Raw genomic sequence first — 20,906 nt, forward strand, 5'->3', positions numbered from 1 at the left:
ATTTTCAAAAATGTGACAGCACAGCAAAGCCGAAAACAGTAAACAACTTTCTGGGTCGAAACATGAGTAGGTTGATTCGGAATTCGGACTTCATATGCTAACACGTGTAAAGTTGCAGGGGACCCAATGGTTATTATAAAATATTTTCCTTTTGAAAAAACGCAAACGGTTTCTGGAAGTAGCAACGGTTGTTTCAAGTAGTTTTCAACTTTCAACTCTACGACACCAAATGCTGACGTTGGTGTTAGTGCTACTTTTGCTACTGCTAGCGGACTGCTCCAGACAAACACGACAGACTAAAACCCAGGCTGGTTCAGAGCTGAGAAACCCTACGATCAGCTTGGGGTTGTAACTTGTAAGAATTCTTCGGTTTTTTGGTTATATTATTCCCTTTTCATTATCCGCAAACGCCCACTGGAATTGCGCCGATTAGCTGCCTTTTTATATGGAATGGGGGTTGATTCCTCGGTCGAACGGAATTCACTCACGCCGCAAGATCAAATTGTGCAGGTGGAGTGCTTTGTCAGTCTTTTTTTTTTTTTTTTTAGGTTGAAGTTTCCTACTTCTCTCGTACCTTGGCTTTCTATTGTACAGACTTCTGTCTGCCTTGATTTGAAAGATTTTGTTTCTTAATTTGTATTGGGTACAGTTCTTCTTGGCTTTAAAAAATATTCCGTAGGATGTTGTTCAATTTTCTTTTGTCTGGTGTTGTTTCCCATCGGTATACCACGAGGATTATCCATTTCATGATAGTTAGAAGAACTATTAGATTTGTTTTTGGACCTTCCCCTGCCCTAGGGTAAATCTTCACTGTTGTATTTTTGACTGAGAGTTTCACACTTTTCCTCTTTGGAATACCAGAGACTTCTTCTGTGCGGAGTTCCTGTTGAGGTACTTGGTCGACTCCAGCCAGGGCTAGTAGCTTTCCTGAAGGATAAAAAATCGCAAGTGCATGAATTTGTATCTGCAATCTTGCCTATAAATGAAGAGGGCCTGTATAAAGCAGAGACCGGAGGAGTTCCAAAAGGATCAAGTTTAAAAAATTTCATTTCTGAAAGCCTTTTATGGCTACAATGGTTAATGTTTGAGGATGAACCGCAGTCTTCCCTGAAGAATCTAGCAAATGCTAGCGTTGGCCAGCTTGGTGTATGTGGGGCTATTTGGGGGCAGAATGACATAGCATATCACTGCCGAACTTGTGAGCACGATCAAACATGTGCCATATGTGTTCCCTGCTTCCAGAATGGGAACCACAACGGCCATGATTATTTTATTAAGTTTACAAGTAGCGGCTGCTGTGATTGTGGTGATGCGACTGCATGGAAGCGTGAGGGCTTTTGTTCAAAGCATAAAGGCACAGAGAAGATCCAACCTCTGCCAGAGAAGATTGCAAAATCAGTGGGGCTTGTTCTTGATGTCCTTTTCATTCACTGGAAGGATTTGTTACTCTTTGCAGAAAGTAGTAGTCAGGAAAATGATAAAGAGAGTGATCATATCAGTGGACCTGGAAAGATTGCCAATGAGTTGACGTTAGCAGTTGTTGAAATGCTTCTTGAATTCTGCAAGCATAGTGAAAGCCTCCTCAGTTTCATTTCTAGAAGGGTACCCTTAGCGGTTGACTTACTGGACATTCTGGCGAGGGCTGAGAGGTTTATGGACACAATGGTTATCAAGAAGCTCCATGAATTGCTCTTGAAGTTGCTTGCTGATCCTTTCTTCAAGTATGAGTTTGCCAAAGTAATTCTAAATTATTACCCAGTTGTAATAAGAGAAGCCATTGAAGAGTGTCGTGATTCTTTAGCTGAGAATTATCCTCTGTTGAATACGTTCTCTGTGCAAATTTTTACAGTAGCAACTCTGACACCACGCCTTGTGAAAGAAATGAATCTACTAGGTGTACTGTTAGGATGCTTGGGAGATATATTTCTTTCTTGTACTAGAGGAGGCTGTAATTTACAGGTACATAATAAACATTTCGTTTTCCCCTTATGTGGTGTATTCACGAAGAGTTTTGTCTTTTCCAGAAGGAAATTGCTGAAATTTGTCTGTGTGAGACACAATCATTCACAATCATGAGTTTGGGATGTGATAAACACTTCCTTCTAAAACCCATGTTAGCACGTTTCTTGGCCTCAAGTGTTACTTTATTCCACGACAACAACAACAACAACAAGCCTTGTCCCAACTAAATGCGGTCAGCTACATGGATTCTTGCCTCCAAACAGCACCCATACTGGATACGAGGACTAACCTATGTATATCCTTGCTCACCACTTCTCTTAAGTTTATCTTAGGTCTACCCCTAGTTTTTCTAATTTTCTCAATTTGGATTAAGTTGCTCTCCATTCTCCACACATGGCCATTTATAGACCTCCGTAGAACATGGCCGTGCCACATCACACTTCTCGTAGCTTATCATTTATCGGAATACTCACATACTAGCTCTAATATGATCATTCGTTATCTTATCCTTCCTAGTTTTGCCACTCATGCATCTTAGCATACTCATTTCTACTACATTGAGTTTATCTATATGATGCTTCTACTTTGCACCAGACATGTTAGCTGGTATACTGAGCTTATTTACAGATGTTGAACAAAGTGGCCAAACTATAGCTGGGGAAGTCACTTATAGATGTAACTAACCCATTATGATGATATTTAACTATTTGGCAGGATATAACTTTGTATAGTGCATCAAAACAGTCTCCCGGCAAAAATTGTTGGTGTAAGACTGCATAGGAGAACTGCTCCCTAGACTTTGCTCGGGCGGAAGCCTTTGGTTCTAGGTTTGGCCTTTTATAACTTTGTAAAAGGCATGGGAAATGACAAATCATTTATCCAAAGCCAAGAGCTTCTGAAAGTTTCTACTAGGATCTTATTGTTGAATATATGTGTTCCATCCAAATTCATTGTGTGTGGCTGAAGGCTGTGAATGTGTTAGAACTCAGCTTTAGCATGCTTGCCTTATTTGTAAATTGTAATTCGTATCATCTCACTATAAATCAAAGAGGTCTTTGTCATCTCTTACAAGCCAATACATTCTCGCTATCCTTCTTCTCAACTCTTGTATTGGTTCCTATCATATCATTAAATTAATGTTAGCAGATGTGCCGAAATTTTTAAGAAAATGCATAGCCAGTGGCTTATTATTTTTCAGGATTACAAAACATTCATCTATTTCATGAAGAAGATATATTATCTAGAAATTTTCATTGCATTTGACTTATTTCTATTTTGTAAGATAACCTTAAGAGAAGTGGTGAGAAAGTATATGCATAGCTTACAACTTGCATATAGTATGGCCTCAAAAAGTGTTGATTGGAAAGAATCCATGTAGCCTACCCCATTTATTTGGGACAAGGCTTGTTCTATGCTGTTGTTTTGTATGTAAGTTATTATCTTATTTAAACTAATTTAAGTTGCTTAAAATTTCTAGGGCCTTCCATGGGGTCCCAGATAGTATTCGGGTTGGGGAAAAAATGTAAATTGGTTAACAAATCTGTGCTGGTTTGTCACTTTATTTCCCTTGGTTTTTACATAATTGTACTCACATGTGTCCTGAATATAAAATTACCTATCCCTGAACCTATTACTGTGCTCTTGGCTATTCATTTAATTATAGTGAAGAATCTGCTGTTTTAGGCCTGAGAAATAATTATGACAGATCTATATAGTCTTTCTTAGTTTGTTTGAGATTGTTCTCCACATTACATTTAAGGTTTTCTCTCTCTCAACAATTAATTTTTTATTGGAGAGGGCAAACAACTGGCTGTAATCCTTTTGCAGGTCAGTCGATGGGCAAGTTTGTATGAGGTGACAATTCGTGTCATTGAAGATATACACTTTGTTATGAGCGATGCTGAAGTTCTGGAGTACATAATTCATGAGCAACTAGGTATAGCAAGGACATGGATGAGGCTTTGTGCGTTTGTGCAAGGGATGAACCCCCTGAAGAGGGTTACAGGCCTTCTTATAGAAGAAGGGAATGAAAATATGCATATGCCTTGGATGTTGGGGCACTATATTGGATTGATCAATTCTATATTAGCCACAAGAGTATTCCCTGTCATTGTTGCTGAAAAAATGGAAGACAATGCTCTTGTGGTCATAGATAAGCAAGATTTTGATTACACTGATGGTCTAGAGCACATGAACGTAGGAAGGTTTTCCCAGGAGAGCTCCATGTGTTCCTCAACAGAAAGTAGTAATTGTACTTTTAAGAAGGTTATAGGGGAGGTTGATACTGGTGGACTTCAATCTGTTCCTTCTTCTTTGTGTTGGTTAACATTTGAGTGCCTGAGGGCCATTGATAATTGGTTGGTGCCAACATCTGGAGCTTCCTTTGGTTTTTCATCTCCAGATACTAGTAGTGGCGTTGGTGGTAATTTCTCATTGCCGATTAGAACATTGTCAAAGATTAGAAAGGGGAGAGATACGTCAGTGTACCATGCACCCTCAGCCAGGAGTAAGCTTAGCACCTCCAGTGAACTTCATTTAGTACATGGTTCAACATCTTCCTGTGGTGATGTTGGAATAAACATTGGTTTTGAGGGACACATGCTAGTACAGGACAGTTGCATAACAGATCCTTGTGAAATGGATCTTGATTGTGCTAGTGTTGATTTGGATGAGAATACTCTAGACTCAGACTGTGCTGAAATGGGAGCTTTACGTTTATTGAGTTTGTCAGATTGGCCTCGTATAATTTATGATATTAGTTCACAGGATGTATCAGTTCATATTTCTTTACATCGGTTGCTCTCAGCGCTGTTACAAAAAGCATTAAGAAGTTGTTATGGTGAATCTGCCGCTGCAGAGACAAAAGATGCTGGTTCTGCTTCTCTGCCATGTTATCATTTTTTTAGGCAGGTTCTTGCTGGTTGCCACCCTAACGGATTTTCTGCCTTCATAATGGAGCATCCTCTACGTATAAGGGTATTTTGTGCTCAGGTGCATGCTGGCATGTGGGAGAAAAATGGGGATACAGCTCTATTAAATCGTGAGTTGTGTCGTTCAGTTCGTCGGTGAGTGATTTTCTGTGATGTTTTTTCTTTGATACACTGGTACACTTGGTGGAATTGGTTTGATGAATTTCTATTTTTTTTGGGCTCTTGTGTAGGTCGGAACAATGTCTAGAGCTTGATCTATTTCTGATGCAGTGCTGTGCTGCATTGGCTCCACCAGACTTATACGTTGAGAGAATTATAGAGTTTTTTGGATTATCAAACTACCTTTCTCTGATTTTGGAAAAGCCAGATGAGTATGCATCTTATCAAGCAATAGCCTCTTCCTATGGTCATTGGATATTTTTGTCACAATCATTTTTGCATGTTTGAGTTGAATAGACATTTGTTCGAATGGGAAGTGTCACATTATATTGTTTAAACTATTTATCTTCTGTACACCTTTTTTAACTGCAGTAGTGTTGTCCAAGTTATGTTGATGTTTTAGTATTCTTCAAGACATTCTTATGGTTGTACATAGATATGTGTTGATGAGTTTGAACCTCAAGGGTGTAACTCAGTTGGTAAGGGAGCATGCCCCACTCTAAAATCCAACAGATACCTGACCATTCACTGGAACAAGATGCTCAACATTTTGTAATTTTATTTTTAGAGCAAATTACACGGACACCCCAAAATGGAGGCTTAAAAGCATTGACACCCCAATTTATGTTTGAAAAACACACAGGTCTATTCCGTTAAAATGGTTAGTTGTACAATTTGAAAGACTATTATATCCTCATGTATACAATGACATGTATCAACCTTACGGCTAAAACAGAAACTGAGAAACTGGAGAAGACTCTGTTAACTCCTTCACTCAGACCTGCAACTGCCATATCAATCTTTGCAAACCTTCCGCTAAGCCGGTTCCCGCTGGCATGTAACCAAAGTGCCAGCAGAGACAGGTTCAAATGCTCGACAGGTTCAAATACCCTTTCACAACTAAAATCTAAAATAGAAAGACCATTATACCCAATCATATCTTCCTTCCAAGAAACTGATAGGTGGTATACTGCAATGAATCTCATCTGATCTACCATCTGAAATCCTCCTCTCTTTCTATCTCTCTTCTTCACGCACAATTGAAGAACTAAAACTGAAAAAGAAAAATAAATGAAAAAAAAAAGAAATAAAAAGAAAAAGAAGAAACAGAGTAAGGCATGAGTCCAGAGCTTCAAATTTGAGCAGTCAGGAACTCTAGAATGATAAAAAACTAACAATCTCTCTCTCTCTCTCTCTCTCTCTCTCTCTCTCTAAGCATACCTGAAACCAAAGTGAAAAATAGTGGAGTGTGTCGAGAAATATTATCTTTGCAAACGTTTTTTCAATTTTAGAGTTGCTGATTGCTCAAACTTGAATGAAATCTTTCATTGATTTCAAGTTTGAGCGGTCAGGGACAACGATTAATCTCCATCACACAAAAGAAATACCTATACCAAAGGAGGGGAAAAAAAAAAGATGAAGAAGAAGAAACAGGAAAGTGCGAATGATCAGAATCGGAAGTTCAACAAATTTGGTCTCATCCAGTCGTATCAATTGGATTTGTAATACAATATTTTTTTCTTACAACCTGGTTTGGATTTTCAAAGAGGCTATGGTTTTGATTGTCAGTTCAGATTTTTAGAAGATGAACGGAGAGGTAGAAAGACATTGCTGGTAGAGTAGGGATAATAATATAATCTCTTATATAATGAGGGGTAATTTTGGAATTTAAATAATGTAAACAATGATTTAACTATTTTTTTCTCCTCTGATTTTGGTAAGGGCATTTTTGGAATTAAAGAAAAATAAATAGTGGGTTAACGATTTCACTAACCATGTGTTTAATGAATTGGGGTGTCTATGTTCTTCAAACATAAAGTGGGGTATCAATGCTTTAAAGCCTTCATTTTGGGGTGTCACCGCAATTTGCTCTTTATTTTATCTTACACATAAGTCATTTGAAATTATAACTATAGGATAAAAAAAATTATAATACTTAGGTTCCTTCAACTAGGTCCGTTGCTATCTGCCATGACACCTAGCCACTTGCCTAGTGTTCTTGGTGACACGGCAACTATGATTGTAGTGATATGACTGATGTGTGAATATGGCATGAGGTTGACCTGATTGCTGCCTTGTTATGCTAATTTATTATCATATTTTTACTTTGACAGATGATGATTGACATTTGTCCAGTTGATGGGTAACTTTATTACTATTCTCCTTGAGAACATCTTTTGAAAGAAAAGTGAAACAGGGGGGGAAAAAAGAATCCCAGTTCACAAGGATCTCACTACAGCATAGTTTGGAAGGGGCAAACATATGCAGCCCTAACCTCACTTTGCAGAGAGACAGTTTCAACGTTTTGAACCCACAATCTGATGGTTGCAATTCCACAACTATTGTGAAATAGCTGTGCTATGATGTACCTAAGTGAGCAGACAAATGATACTTCTCAATTCATTGCAATAACAAAGTACTCCAAAATGGAATAGGAATGCAAGATTTGAATGAGTAAGCTTTTCTGGTGCCTTCATCATGTTATCACTTTTTTCCCTGAACAAATATATGCTAAAGCTAATGTAAAGTCCTAAAATAACTGTCTTTGGGATTTTTAATACTTTTATTGTTGTAATGAATTGAGAACAATTTCTTGTGCACACACTTGATCTGTTGTAGCTTGATCCTTATTTTGTATCTCCTGGCCTTAATGTTGTTTTCAGTTCAGATTAACTTTTGGAGTAACTGTATGAACTAGAGTTGAGGAAATTTTATAGAATATTATTTCATTTGGAGGATCCTACTGTGGAAAAGGATTGTTTTGATAATGAACGTTGCCTTTCAGGTATGAACCAGTTTTGGTCCAGGAGATGCTTACTCTTATTATACAGATAGTCAAAGAACGACGCTTTTGCGGGTTGTCCACAGCTGAGGTCCTGCAAAGAGAGTTGATTTATAAACTTGCAATGGGAGATGCTACTCATAGTCAGCTGGTGAAATCTCTGCCTGCTGATATTTCTAAGAGTGATCAGATTAAGAAGATCTTAGATGCTATTGCTGTCTATTCAAATCCATCAGGCATGAAGCAGGTTTGGTTTTTTATCTTAAATATATTTTGGCATCTAAATAGATTGATATTGAGTCAAAATCAGAAATCCTGATTTTTCTTCATTTCAGGGGAAGTATTCACTGCGGCAGACATATTGGAAAGAATTGGATTTGTACCACCTTCGGTGGACATCAAGCGAGTTGCAAATTGCAGAAGAAAGATATATGCGTTTCTGTAATGCTTCTGCTGTGACTAATCAGTTGCCTCGGTGGACAAAGATTTTTTATCCTCTGCAAGGAATTGCTAGAATTGCAACTTCCAAGCCCATCCTACAAATTGTCCGTGCAGTCCTGTTCTATGCTATTTTCACAGAGAAAACTTCAGCATCACGTGCTTCTGATGGAACAATTCTTGCAGTTCTGCACTTACTTTCACTGGCACTAGACATATGCTACTTGCAGAAACAATCTGGTGACAACTCAAGCGATTCGATGCCATTGCTAGCTTTTGCTGGTGAAGAGATAGATGTCGGAGTCACTGAAGGAATGAATGCATGTAGTCATCAAAGTATGCTATCACTGCTTGTTTCATTGATGAGGATGCATCTTAAAGGAAGTCTAGACAGCTTTGTTGAGGCAGGAAATTGCAACCTTTCCTCTTTGATTGAAGGATTATTGAAGAAGTTAGCTGAGCTTGATTCTGGCTGTATGTCTGAATTGCAAAGAATTGCACCTGAAGTGATGTGTCATTTGAGAAAGTCCATTGTGGTTACTGATCCTCATATCTCAAGATTAGCTTCTGTAGCAGAAGAGCGCAAGAAAAAAGCTCAAGAGCGGCAGGCTGCTATATTGGTGAGACATGCATATTGAAATTTTCTCTCTTTTGATTATCTACAGATGATTTTCTTTGAGAATGATGACTTCTGTACAATGAAATTCCATTTGCACTTTTTGGTTAGTTTACCATAAGGGCAATGCTTGCAAATGCTCAAACTTGAACAAGAGCGGCAATCCTGAGAAAGATTGATCTTGATTCAGGAGCAAGGTAGATGTCAAACTGTTGTTATCAAGAGATGTGAACAATCTTTTTTTATTTTTTATTTTTATATTTAACACTACAGTGGATCATTCACTAAATATGGATGCATTGATCTTTCTCATTGTTTCTACTTCATTAATTGTAACTTGTCTGGCTGCTTGGGTTTATCCATCGGACTGTTGGCTCACCTGAGTTTGACATGCAGGAAAAAATGAGAGCTTCTCAGTCAAAATTTATCGCAAACCTCGATTCCACTGCAAATGATTTTTTGGACGATTCAAAAGCCCAAGAAAAAGCATTTGTCCTTGATGATGATAACCTTGCCAAAGATCTGGCCCCAGTTATCTGTTCTCTTTGTCATGATCCAGATTCTCTGAGCTCTGTGTCTTTTTTGATTCTTATCCAGATAAGATGCTTGTTGGTGTAATTTTGTATCCCCTTGTTGCCAAATTCAAAGAAAGTTCCTTGAAATTGTTATAATTGCTTACTTATTTATCAAAGCAATGGTCATGTCTGTCTTATCTTTTAACCCTTTCATCGTGACAAGAAATCTCGACTTGCAAGTTTTGTTGAGAGAGGCCCCCCATCATGGGTACAAGTTAATCCATCAGGTGTGGAACGTCTGTCAATCACAACAAATCAGGTAACTGATCTACAATTAAGGAGCATTATTTCATCTAGTTTGGAAATGATTATGTATTCTCATTTATTGTGGTTGGTTCAGAATGCAGTTTATAACTACGGGCATGATGGACTACCTGGTGAAGCTGATGCTATTCTGAACTTTCTGAAGACCCAACTTAATGCTATGAAGGATATTCATCCTCTGAGTACATCATCAACTGATATAGATCTAAATATTAATTCCTTAGAGATGATGGAAGAAGGAATCCACCAGTCTATTCAGAGAGATTTGCAAGATAACTTGTTGGATGGAAGTGTTCAGGAAGACAATCAGAAATCTCCAAGTCCATGTGCTGATGTGCAGTCAACAGGAAGTGGTATTGCTGAATCTGCTTTGCTTGGGAAATATATTGCATCTATTTCAAGAGAGACAATAGAACAACTTTCAGGGTCCGAGATTTCTCTTCCACATAATGAGAATGCATCTACACAGCTCAATACTTTGTTTGCACCATTTGATAGATTAGGTCCCTTGGATTGCAATGGAATTCATATTTCTTCATGTGGGCATGCTGTGCATCAGCAATGTCATGATCGTTATTTATTATCTCTGAAGGAAAGGTAATACTTCTATTATCTCTGTTTCAAGAGAGACAGTATTTCTTTTTTCCCCCGTTTGGAGCTTTTGGTTAATGATTATTTCATTTATCCAAAAAAAACTTGTTCCTTTAAACCCTTTGCTATTTCCAAGAGTCATTAGGAGGCACTGTGTTTAATTAGCCTTTGTAACCACAACTGCATCTGGGTGACCTTGTTAGCCCTTACTTATCCACTACAGCTAGGATATGAGTTCTGAAGATTATAGTAATACTGTTTTTGCAGATATAATAGGAGAATTGTTTTGGAAGGTGGTCATATTGTGGATCTGGTTAAGGTGAAAAGTTTCTCCTCTGTGTTTGTGTTTAACTTTTTCTTTCATCAATTAATTATTCCTGGTAAACAGTTGCCTATCCTACTTTTGTCTGCTATTTTCTTTTCAGGGGGAATTCCTTTGTCCAGTTTGCCGTAGGCTTGCAAATTCAGCACTACCTACACTCTCTGATTGTTTGGGTAATATTAGTAAACAAAAGATGCCTGCAGGCCTTTGTTCGAATCTAATTTTTGGTTCTTCAAGCACATCAAATTCAGAAGTCACTGTGCTTTGTCTTCGCCAAGCCCTAACTCTCCTTCAAAGTACTGCTAATATGGTTGGGAAGGATGGGCTTCTTAAAGCCTTCCCTTTGCAGCAAGACAAGAGAATGAGACATACTCTCAAACCTTTCTTTTGTAAAATTTCTAGATTGTACTTTGGAGACAGCCACAGGAAGTTTGCAGCACCAGAGAGGCTAAGTGATTCTATGCTTCTGTGGTGGGATATACTTAGATATTCCCTCATGTCAACAGAAATTGCTGAACATGGTCGAAGATCTTACCTCTGCAGAGGAGATTCAGTCTCTGGTTTATACAAGGAGCTTGAATCGTCCAATAGATTTGCTTTGTCATTGTTGCTCCAAGTTGTTCAGTCTGTAGACTCTGTACAAAGTGAGGATACTGTTCAGGTGCTCTCTAGGTTTAGAGGCATTCTGCTTTTGGCAGAATCTATATGCTCTGGCGTTTCTATGGCTGAATTTTCCTTTGGCAGTGGTAGTCAAAGAGGTGAGCTATTTTCTTATTGTTTCTGTAATTTCATTGCTTTATTTTGGAGGTGACATAAACTTCTAACCATCTGATCACTTTTAGAGTCAATGGGCATCTCTTTTAGTTAAACATGTGTTTTATTGTACACAGTGGCAATCTCACTGCGTAGCCCACTAGCTTTTCTCTAGCAAATGGTCAGATTATGAAAATAAGTAGGTTCTGAAGTTAGAAGTATGTGTTTGTTCATATTTATAACTAGAAGCACTTGCAAAGCTGCCAAAAGTGACTGGTCATCTAAAAGATGACGTACAACCTATCAGTCTTTGACTGGGGGGGGGGGGGGCGCATCAGACATTTGTCCCTTCAATTGAAAAAAAAAGCTGAGGATGATGAAGAAAACGAAAGGCAGGATCAGGAGAGTTGTGGGAACGTTAATATATCCATTTTCTTCATCACCAATCGAGTATTGAGGAGGAGGAGGAGGTCTTGAAGCATACCTGTTGCACTCTCATAGTTGGCTGAACAACAAAGTTTGATTTTGGAAAAACATCATCATTATGGGAATGTACACATGGTAGAAAAATTACATCAATCCATTAAGATATGGTGTGCTACAAGTGAATGTATGCGGTAAGAAATGAATTCTAATTTTAGGAGGAAGGACCCTTCTAATCCAACCCATATAATGTCTTTCTGGGAGCTCTAGGAAGTGCAATGGAAACAATATTTGATTATTTCTATTTATTTCTAGATCCAAGGACTAACCAATTACTACCAATTAATTAGAAATAGAAAAAAAGGGAATAGATCCATTGATTCAGAGTAGTAGTTTTAACCCAGGGCCAGCTAGATACTCCGAGAGATGCCATCTTGGGGCGAAGCGCTGCATTTAGTTTTTATTTCAGTATTTTCAGTATAGTTAGTTTTATTTCAGTTTACTTTTAGGCACCGTTTTTTTTTTTTTTTTTTTTTGGGGGGGGGGGGGATATATTTCAATTTTTGTTTTTAGCAATGGTGTGGACAGTCATAACCATGTCACAGCAATTAAGTAGATATCTTTTTTCATTAAAAGGGCTACTGTAGTCTCTTTGAGAAAAATGAGTGACAGACTATGGGGCGAAAAAAAAATCTTCACACCCCCCCCAACTTTTTCCTTCTTCAGTTTTTCCTGACCATTAGGTATCCATAGAACTTTGTGTTTATTTCTTTATTTGTAGTATCCAGCATCGTAAGGGGCATTCTTGTAGTTCCATATTTATATATATAAATAATCATACTGTTTACTGATAAACCAGTCTCTTCCCCGTTATCTCTCTTTTGATTTCTTCCTCCAGCTGCAACTGATTCTCCCTCTTACCAGTTCTGGCCCTTCTTCCCTAACACATTTAATTTACAACTCTTAGTTCTGCAGAGGTATGGTCTGAACCCACAACGAATGTTCAAAAACTAAACATCTTTATTTCTTCAAATCCATGTGAGGATATGCAGGCCAATACATATATTTGTAGCTACTCTGAAACCTGGAGAGCTTACATCATCCAACTAATAGGAATGCTCAATTTTAATCCATTGTGTCATCTTGCTGATAGAATATCTCTGGACTGACCTAAAGGCTTATTAGCCAATGAGAAAAATAGAGTCAACTTAGACTAAAATCCCGCTCTATTGATGGGGTTTGGAATGCCATCTATTTCGATGTTTCTTCCAGATTGTTAGCTATTCCCGACCCCCCGGTTGATGATACCCCAACGAACAAGCTTATTATTGTCTCCTGGGGTCTTAGTTCTTCGTTTCAGTCTTCTTCTTGAAGGCCTTGTTTCTTGTTTCCTTGTTTCTTTAATATAATTATTTATTCATCCAAAAAAAACTATAAAACTTGGACTAAAATAATATTGTTAATTAGGATAAGTTTTTACTTCAAAAAAAAAGAAGGGAAAATCACAATAACTTATAGAAGATACCTCAATATAACAAATTAATAAATTTAGTATTTCCTACCTCTTATCCATACTTTAGGCTCATTAAAGTGGTTATTAAGATGTACAACCATTGGACCAAAGGCCTGACACACATATAATCCAACTCAACGCATACTTCCACTTAGATAACTCGATTGTTCTGATTTATATACATCAGATTTTTTTTTGGTTTCGTTGTTAAATCCAATGCAACAAAGAATTTGGGAACAAGAACCTGTAACCATAGAGTAACCATGAGTATCGAAACAACATCACAGTAGGAGTAATTGAAGTAGATTGAGGATGTCGTTTCATATTTTAGAATGTACTTTCCATTGCAATTCCACTGCTGAAAAAAATGTGATTGTTCATGTTAATTTGAATGGCAGTCAATATCCTCATTCCCCTCTCCCCAAAAAAGCACCTTCTTCACATCTCATTGGCTGCATGCTTGCCAGGTAATATGTTATCCATCCTGAAAGATGTTGAAAGAAGTGTAGTATATCCTGACATCCAGTTTTGGAAACGAGCTGCGGATCCTGTCATTGCTCATGATCCTTTTTCTTCACTGATGTTGGTGCTGTTTTGTCTTCCATGTTCATTCCTATCATCTGCGGAGTCTTTCTTACCTCTTGTGCATCTCTTTTATAGCGTGGGTGTAATTCAGGTACTACTGGAATTCAGAACTCATTCTTTGAAGAAATTTATTTGGAAGAAAAAATATAGTTTGCTTAAATTATCTTCTCTTGCGTGATTTTCTTACTGGTGGATTGCATTGCAGGCCATCATTACATTTTGTGGGAGACATGAACTGAATCTCACCAAATTACAGTTTGGTGAATGCCCAATTATTGACATATGCAAGATTATGGGAAAATCTGTAATTATGCAAAAGTATTTTGTTACCAACTATGTAGATTCTTCATGCCATCCAAAAGATATGATTCGTAGATTTACTTCTCCTTATTTACGAAGGTGTTTGTTATTGTGGAAATTGCTGAGTTTTTCAATGGCAATGCCATTTAGTGATAAATCTCATGTTTGGGACGGATCTTCTCCTCATACAGACAATGATATATTGGAAAACAACAGTGATTTATCAATGGAGCTCATAGAAATTGAACAGCTAGAGAACATGTTCAAGATTCCCTCTCTGGATGTTGTTCTCAAGGATGCGTTGTTGCATACTTTAGTATTAAAATGGTTCAAGCATTTCTTCAAGGTTCTTCGGGTTCGGAGTTATAGACGTCCATTGTACTCCACTCCAGCAGTTCCATTCAAATTGATGCGTCTGCCCCATCTTTACCAGGATCTTTTGCAGAGGTATGTTATCTACTTTCTGTCCAAAAATTTGAAGGACTTCCTTCTCTATTTTCTAGGGGGTTGGGGATACAACGTAGAAACCCTTTTCACTGTTATCTTCAAAGTTTGAAATCTTCCAAGAAATTATTTGCCTCATCAGGTATATAAAACAGCAATGCCCTGACTGCAATGCAATTCCAGATGAGCCAGCATTATGCTTGCTTTGTGGTAGATTATGCTCCCCAACTTGGAAATCATGCTGCAGGTTCCACATATACCTCATTGGTCATGTTGATTGTTCCTTTTCTACTTCCCAATGCTGTACTTTTGTTGTTGGTTTTGTATTGCTACACTTGAGCCGAACATGTATCTTTGACATTTGTTGCTGACATGTTTGTTACTAACACATTTAAAGGGAAAGCAGCTGCCAAACTCATGCAATGGCCTGTGGTGCTGGTATTGGAGTGTTCCTACTGATCAGGGTATGATTGATGCTCTGCATTATTTTGTTTTTTGGGCAAAAACTATTTTTTCCTTCTTTCTCTTCATTTCCTTTTCCTTGGAAGGAGGCCTTTCTGGAGCTTGGAAGTTTTTGCTCGCCCAAGGATTTGCCTAAATCTAGTGTCTGAAAGTTCCTCATTTGTCAAAGTTCTGAACTGCTTTGAAAGGCTCTTTTTCTTCCTTCCTCCCCCTTCTCTTTTAAAAATGACAATTTTTTGACTTTGACAGAGAATTGTAATCTTGTTACAAAGATCAGCAAGTCAGTCATCTTGGCCTTCTCCCTATTTGGATGCCTTTGGTGAAGAGGTATAGATATATTTGTATGTTTTTGTTATTGTTTGACTACATTAGTTTTATCAATCCCCATTATCAAAACGGTAGAAAAATATGTTCACATCCAATCACATTCAGCTTTTAGTTTTCATTTAGATGCTCTAAATTAACAAGGTTTTATCTTGTGCTTTTCCTTTTTGGATGAGTAGAAAGTTCATTAACAGGAAGGAGGGGGGGGGTACAAAGTCGAGCAAAGGGAGAAACCCAACCGCGGCCAACAAGGCCCTAAGAAAATTGAGGACAAATAAGGACCTAAGCACTCAAGGATGAGGCCAAAGGCCAAGACGCACTCAAGGATGAGGCCAAAGGCCAAGACAAGTGCGAGAGTCAACCTAGATAGAGTCCTACTTAGAAGAGATTCTAGATGAGTTTTAATAGGCAAGCATAGTTGACATTACTGATATGACGGAAACCAAGGCCACCCTCAGAGATGGAACGACAGACTAATGACTAACTGGTGGGATGGACGAACCTAGAGGACTCGTGGCATATCCAATGGAACACACAGAAGAGGGATTCCATGGCTTAGATTGTAGCTTTGGGAAGGGCAAAGATGCCACACCAATAAAGGTACGAGGAATGGAGATCTGAATTAGAACTATCCTCCCAACAAAGCATAGGAGCCCGCCCTTCCAAAGCTGGAGCTTCTTCTGAATCTAGTCAAGCATGGGGTTGCAATGGTGATTAGTGGGACGGTATGGAATAAGAGGGAGGCCAAGGTATGGGACAGGAAAAGTACTAAGGGAGAAGCCAGTGAGCTGGAGTAGGGCAGATTTAGTTGAGTCAGAGACACCAGCAAGGAATAGAAGGGATTTTTGAGGGTTAACTCTAAGGCTAGATAGAGATTCAAAAAGGGTAAGGGAGGACAGGATGGAGAAAATAGAAGATTATGAGATCATCAGCAAACGCAAGGTGGGAGAGATTGGATGCTTTGCATTTGAGATGGTAGAGATAAGATGCTGGTTAGTGTTGAATTGGATGATACAAGGGAGGACCTGAAGGCCAAGGGTGAGGAGAAAAGGAGAGGGAAACCTTGGCGGATTCTAACATGGGAGGAAAAGAAACCGACGGTTGATCCGTTGTGATAATGGAGAAGAGATGCTTGCTTCAATCTGATGGATGAAAGAAGGGGCAAACCCCATTGTGGTCAAGACATCAAGGATGAACCCCATCCAATTGCATTAAAATTTTAAATTTGGATAGATGTTGTTAATTTAGTTGTTTATAATGCGAGTGGGTCCATATTTCCTTATAAAAAAAAATTCATGAAAAATGCACATCCAGACATAGTATCGATATCAATATGTTCTGTCACATGTTTGCAGTCAAAAGCTTTTTCCTACTTAAAACCTGTACCTGAATGTGCGTTATCTTAGCTCAGTTTGCTGACTTCTTGGCTGTTTTTTTCCGCTTCTAAATTACAGGATCCTAATATGCAGAGAGGGAAGCCATTGTATCTGAATGAGGAACGTTATGCTGCTCTTACTCAAGTGGTGAGTAATGGGCCCTTTTACCTTATACATTTCTAATCTTGAGTTAATACAGATCACTTTTATAGTTTCTATGAATCAATTTTCTTCAATTACATATCCTTCTATCTAATATGACAGGTGGCATCTCATGGTCTTGATCGAAGTTTTGAAGTTTTTCCTTAAATAACTACTATGCCATTTCCCATTTGAATTATATCTTATATTTATGGTTGTGAAGGCAAGTCTTTTGCTTCTCTTTCTCTCTCTCTCTCTCTTTCTCTCTCGCAATGTGCCTCGTGATTTTTGACATTGTACTATCTGCCAATGTGGCAGGATGTTGGTCGGGCATTAGACTTGTTGGGATGATGTGTCTATATGCTAAGTTCTTATCCAAATGCATGTTCCCTTCTAGTGGTGGTAGCCTAGATTGGGGACTGATATATTTTGAACCAAAAGGCACTCAGGCAGCTCTGTTCAATTTTATTAAAAGTCAAGCATGAATTTGGTGGGAGTTAATATCCTGTCATCTTGGTAAACAAAGTTACAGAAAAGTTGAAAAAATGGACCCTTCCTGAAGAGTATTTGGATCATTTCAAATCCAAAGGGAGAAGTCCAGTAGATGGATTTAAATGATTAGGACATGGTTCTGAAAGTTGACGATGCCAGCTATACCCTAGTGTCTATACATCACACAATAGAGAGTGAGAGGGAGACAGAGAGACAGGGCTTGTCTTTAGAGATCTTTTATCCCAAATGAAAAAGCAAGAATTAAAGATGGTTTTGAGGCTGGGAACCTACAGTCAGAATAGGTAGACAGGCATATTGTTCTGTGCATGTGAAAGAGTGATTTGAAACTTATGCCTGTTGATTCTAGAAAATGGTCTAAATTGGCGAATTGCCTAATTTTAGCCTCACCGTTTATCTGATGATTTATCCTTCTGTGTTTTTTTCATGAAATCCCTTGTAATCCCGTGTACCACCTGATGGTTCTGACTTTTCTCTCCCTGTTTTTGCTGTGAAGTTGCCTACTCTGGTTCAGCTAAAGCTTTATGAATGACCAAGGAGCCTCTTTTTCATCCTTCCATAGAGTTTCAACCCCACCTGATCTGCCATGTGGCATGTCTATGTACCCATAGCCCTTTTTGCTTGTAGGTTGCCTCCAATGGAATTGCTAGTGAGTAAATACATGGAGAGTCTCTCCATGTTCACCATAAGGTGCACCACTCCCACTGGGATTTTTTAAATAAAGGTAAAAGTTTTTCTACTTCTGAAAGAATAGACTGTTAGGCAGATCACTGCCATGCTTTGGTATGAATGACCAGCTCAAAGATTTACTGTACAATGGATTGACAGATTTTTTCAGATATTTATCCGTCCATTTCTTTCTTAAGAATTTTGTATTTTCCATTGAATTTTCAAAACCTTATATTGCCATGAGGCTGATTCTATGTGGTTAAATCCTAGCCAGAGATTCGAATTCTCAATCAGATCAGAATTGGCTGAGGCCACCTTGATTTTGCATCCATATTCAAATTCTAGGGTTGGTTCCGATTATGGACAGTAACTGATTCAGTCCAGATTGACATTGGCCAGAGATAATCCTAATCTCAGTTCTGAGTTCACAACGCTGTCCGTGACATGTGAACTGTCTCTATCCAACCTGCTGTGGCAAATTTTTGTGCCAGCATGGAGAAACACTCTGGACCTGCTGGACTAGAGAAACTTGGTCCATGGTACCTGGATGCAACCTTCTTATCCCATTCTGCACCATAAAGAATCAAAGAAATTTCCTGAGATAGCTGTATTGTGGCTGGTAATCAGCCAAATGAGGAATTTGATTCATCATAATTGTTGTTCCAACTAGTTTTGGTTGGTACAAGAATCTGTTTTGCGCATACTGGATTCCTTACTGATGGTCTGGTTTGAAGTTTCTGAAATGCTAACTTCCAGATGATGCATCCACCCTTCCCTCTTTTTGTCTGGTTTTGGACTAATGACAATGGTAGTCCACCCAAAATTTGCTATCACCTCCTAGCCATGAAGAAACCAGCCAGGTTTTTCACCGGCCTATTTGTTGCTGCCATCAAACAGCTGTTGATTTACACCCATATTTTGCATTCATAACAAAAGTATACTTGGTTTCATGTACTATCTTGTAGCTGGTAGCATCTCCCAGGTGGTCAGTTTTAGTTCCACCTGTTTGACCTTGTTAAGGTATATTTCCAACTGAGTACAGAGTCCATAATATTGATGAATTCACTGTCAATCTGGTCACAGAGCCAGGAGAAACATCAGCACTAGTAATCTTTTCCTTGCCTTTTGGACCTGTATCTTGTTTTAATGCCTCATTCCCACTTCTGAGTATGACCCTTCTGCTCCGAATAGATATAAGGTTTTGACTTTACCCTTCAGTTTGAATAGACACTCTACTTGGCCAGTTTAGTCTCTTTATCACTTCTGTGAGTAGCATTGAGTTGCATATGGTTTGCTTCTTGTTTTCTGGCCCATGATTGTTATGATGGACGATGTAAATGACAAGCAACTACTCAGCCTTGTCCCAACTAAACGTGATAACGACCATGCAAGAAATTGCAAAGAGAAATGCTGTTGAGTGTAAACAAGCTTTTTAAGTAAATGTGTTTCATCTTAACTGTTTCTATTGACTTAACAGGTAATGTTGCCTTTGATGAAGCTAGAATTGAGACTTTTAAGTTGTAGAGCCTCATTCAGATTTTCCCATTGTACAGTTTAACTTGTTTGGCAGATACGGTACTGTTGCTGCAGCGCAGCTTATGGTTGCCCATCCATCCTGAATCATGTTTCAGGATATGTAATTTTCTTAATTTGTAGGTCATTATTTTTAGAATTTTAAAGCTCCACATGATTTAGCAAGCTTCTTGTCATTGACGTGTTGCTGCAAGATTTGAGTAAGCTATGCATGTCTTGCAATGAGATGATTTAAACAATGAAAATGGGTTGGACAGGCGGGACCTTGCTTCAGTCCTAATTGCGCAGGACTGATCAGCGATACATTTGGCACCGTCAGATTGAAATCACGGTCGAGATAAAAATCTCAATCAAAATATTGGATTTGATGGTCCAGAATTTCGTGAATAGTCCTGCCATTAGGACTGAAGCTTTTTTGCGCGAGGTTATGGTTTTTTTAAGTTCTGTAAATATTCCAGTAAATATTCCTATAACAGTGCGTATGTTCTTTTTTTATACAATTGAATTTCTTTCTTATATATAGACAAAGGAGATGTTACATATACCATAAGGAAAGTTAAATACATGATCTATTTACGAAGAGTTGATGGTCCTATCAATTAAGCAACCTTATGATGATCATCAAAAACATTATTTTTTCTTTTTGATAAGAACAAACATTCCTTGTTTAACAAAATTAATTTAAAAATAAAAAAGATAAATTTACCATTTCTGAATCTTTTTACAAATTTTACCCCCAAAAAAATATTCTCACAAGTGAGAAAAAAAATTTAAAAATTAATCAGAGTTGTTCTTCACTTTCCTACCTTCTTTCTTTCTCTTTATTTTTTCCCATGAAAGTCAAAACGAATTAAAAGTAAATAAGGGTAGTTTGAAAATTTTAAAAATAAAATAGATGTTGAGTCGTCATTAAACCCCTTTGCTCTAACAAGAAGGATGTGTGTGATATATAGGTTAAAATATTAGAGACGTAAACATAATTAAATAAATTCTAAAGAGTATAAATATATATATATATATTTTTTTGGTAAGAAATTTCCATTAACTGAAAGAAAAAAACAACCCGCGAATCAGCCTAGGCAACTGGAGAGCATAACTCCTGAAGCCAAGGAACGGAAATAGGCCAAACCGTCGTACACGGGATCGACAGGGCCCTAAAGAGTATAAATATAATAGTTTACAAACTCATAGGTGTGTATGTAATTTAGTCTATAAATACTGGTCAGAGGAAAGA

At 38.0% G+C, this 20,906-nt stretch overlaps 1 protein-coding gene across 1 annotated transcript; it reads left to right on the top strand.

Moving 5' to 3' along the window:
• The first annotated feature begins 181 nt into the window (after positions 1-181).
• On the top strand, positions 182-20,610 carry LOC149027314 (E3 ubiquitin-protein ligase PRT6-like). Its single transcript, XM_089161513.1, has 18 exons — positions 182-510; positions 862-1,959; positions 3,790-5,027; positions 5,123-5,263; positions 7,837-8,080; positions 8,169-8,891; positions 9,284-9,499; positions 9,626-9,721; positions 9,803-10,323; positions 10,585-10,636; positions 10,743-11,397; positions 13,796-14,004; positions 14,119-14,660; positions 14,800-14,904; positions 15,055-15,121; positions 15,369-15,446; positions 16,898-16,966; positions 17,084-20,610. Exons 1-18 carry the CDS (start codon positions 451-453, stop codon positions 17,126-17,128), a joined length of 6,159 nt encoding a protein of 2,052 aa, XP_089017639.1. The 5' UTR covers positions 182-450; the 3' UTR covers positions 17,129-20,610.
• Positions 20,611-20,906: the final 296 nt, after the last annotated feature.

Source organism: Hakea prostrata, chromosome 1, assembly GCF_041222555.1.
Source record: "Hakea prostrata isolate BN-2017 chromosome 1, UWA_Hpros_2, whole genome shotgun sequence".
NCBI lineage: Eukaryota > Viridiplantae > Streptophyta > Magnoliopsida > Proteales > Proteaceae > Hakea > Hakea prostrata.

Bases quoted from the DNA above. Each gene is read 5' to 3' on its own strand.
- LOC149027314 (XM_089161513.1), top strand. From the start codon at position 451: ATGGGGGTTGATTCCTCGGTCGAACGGAATTCACTCACGCCGCAAGAT. The intron at 10,324-10,584 runs GTAATACTTCTA...CTGTTTTTGCAG, and splicing joins TTATTATCTCTGAAGGAAAG to ATATAATAGGAGAATTGTTT. The intron at 14,905-15,054 runs GTTCCACATATA...ACACATTTAAAG, and splicing joins ACTTGGAAATCATGCTGCAG to GGAAAGCAGCTGCCAAACTC.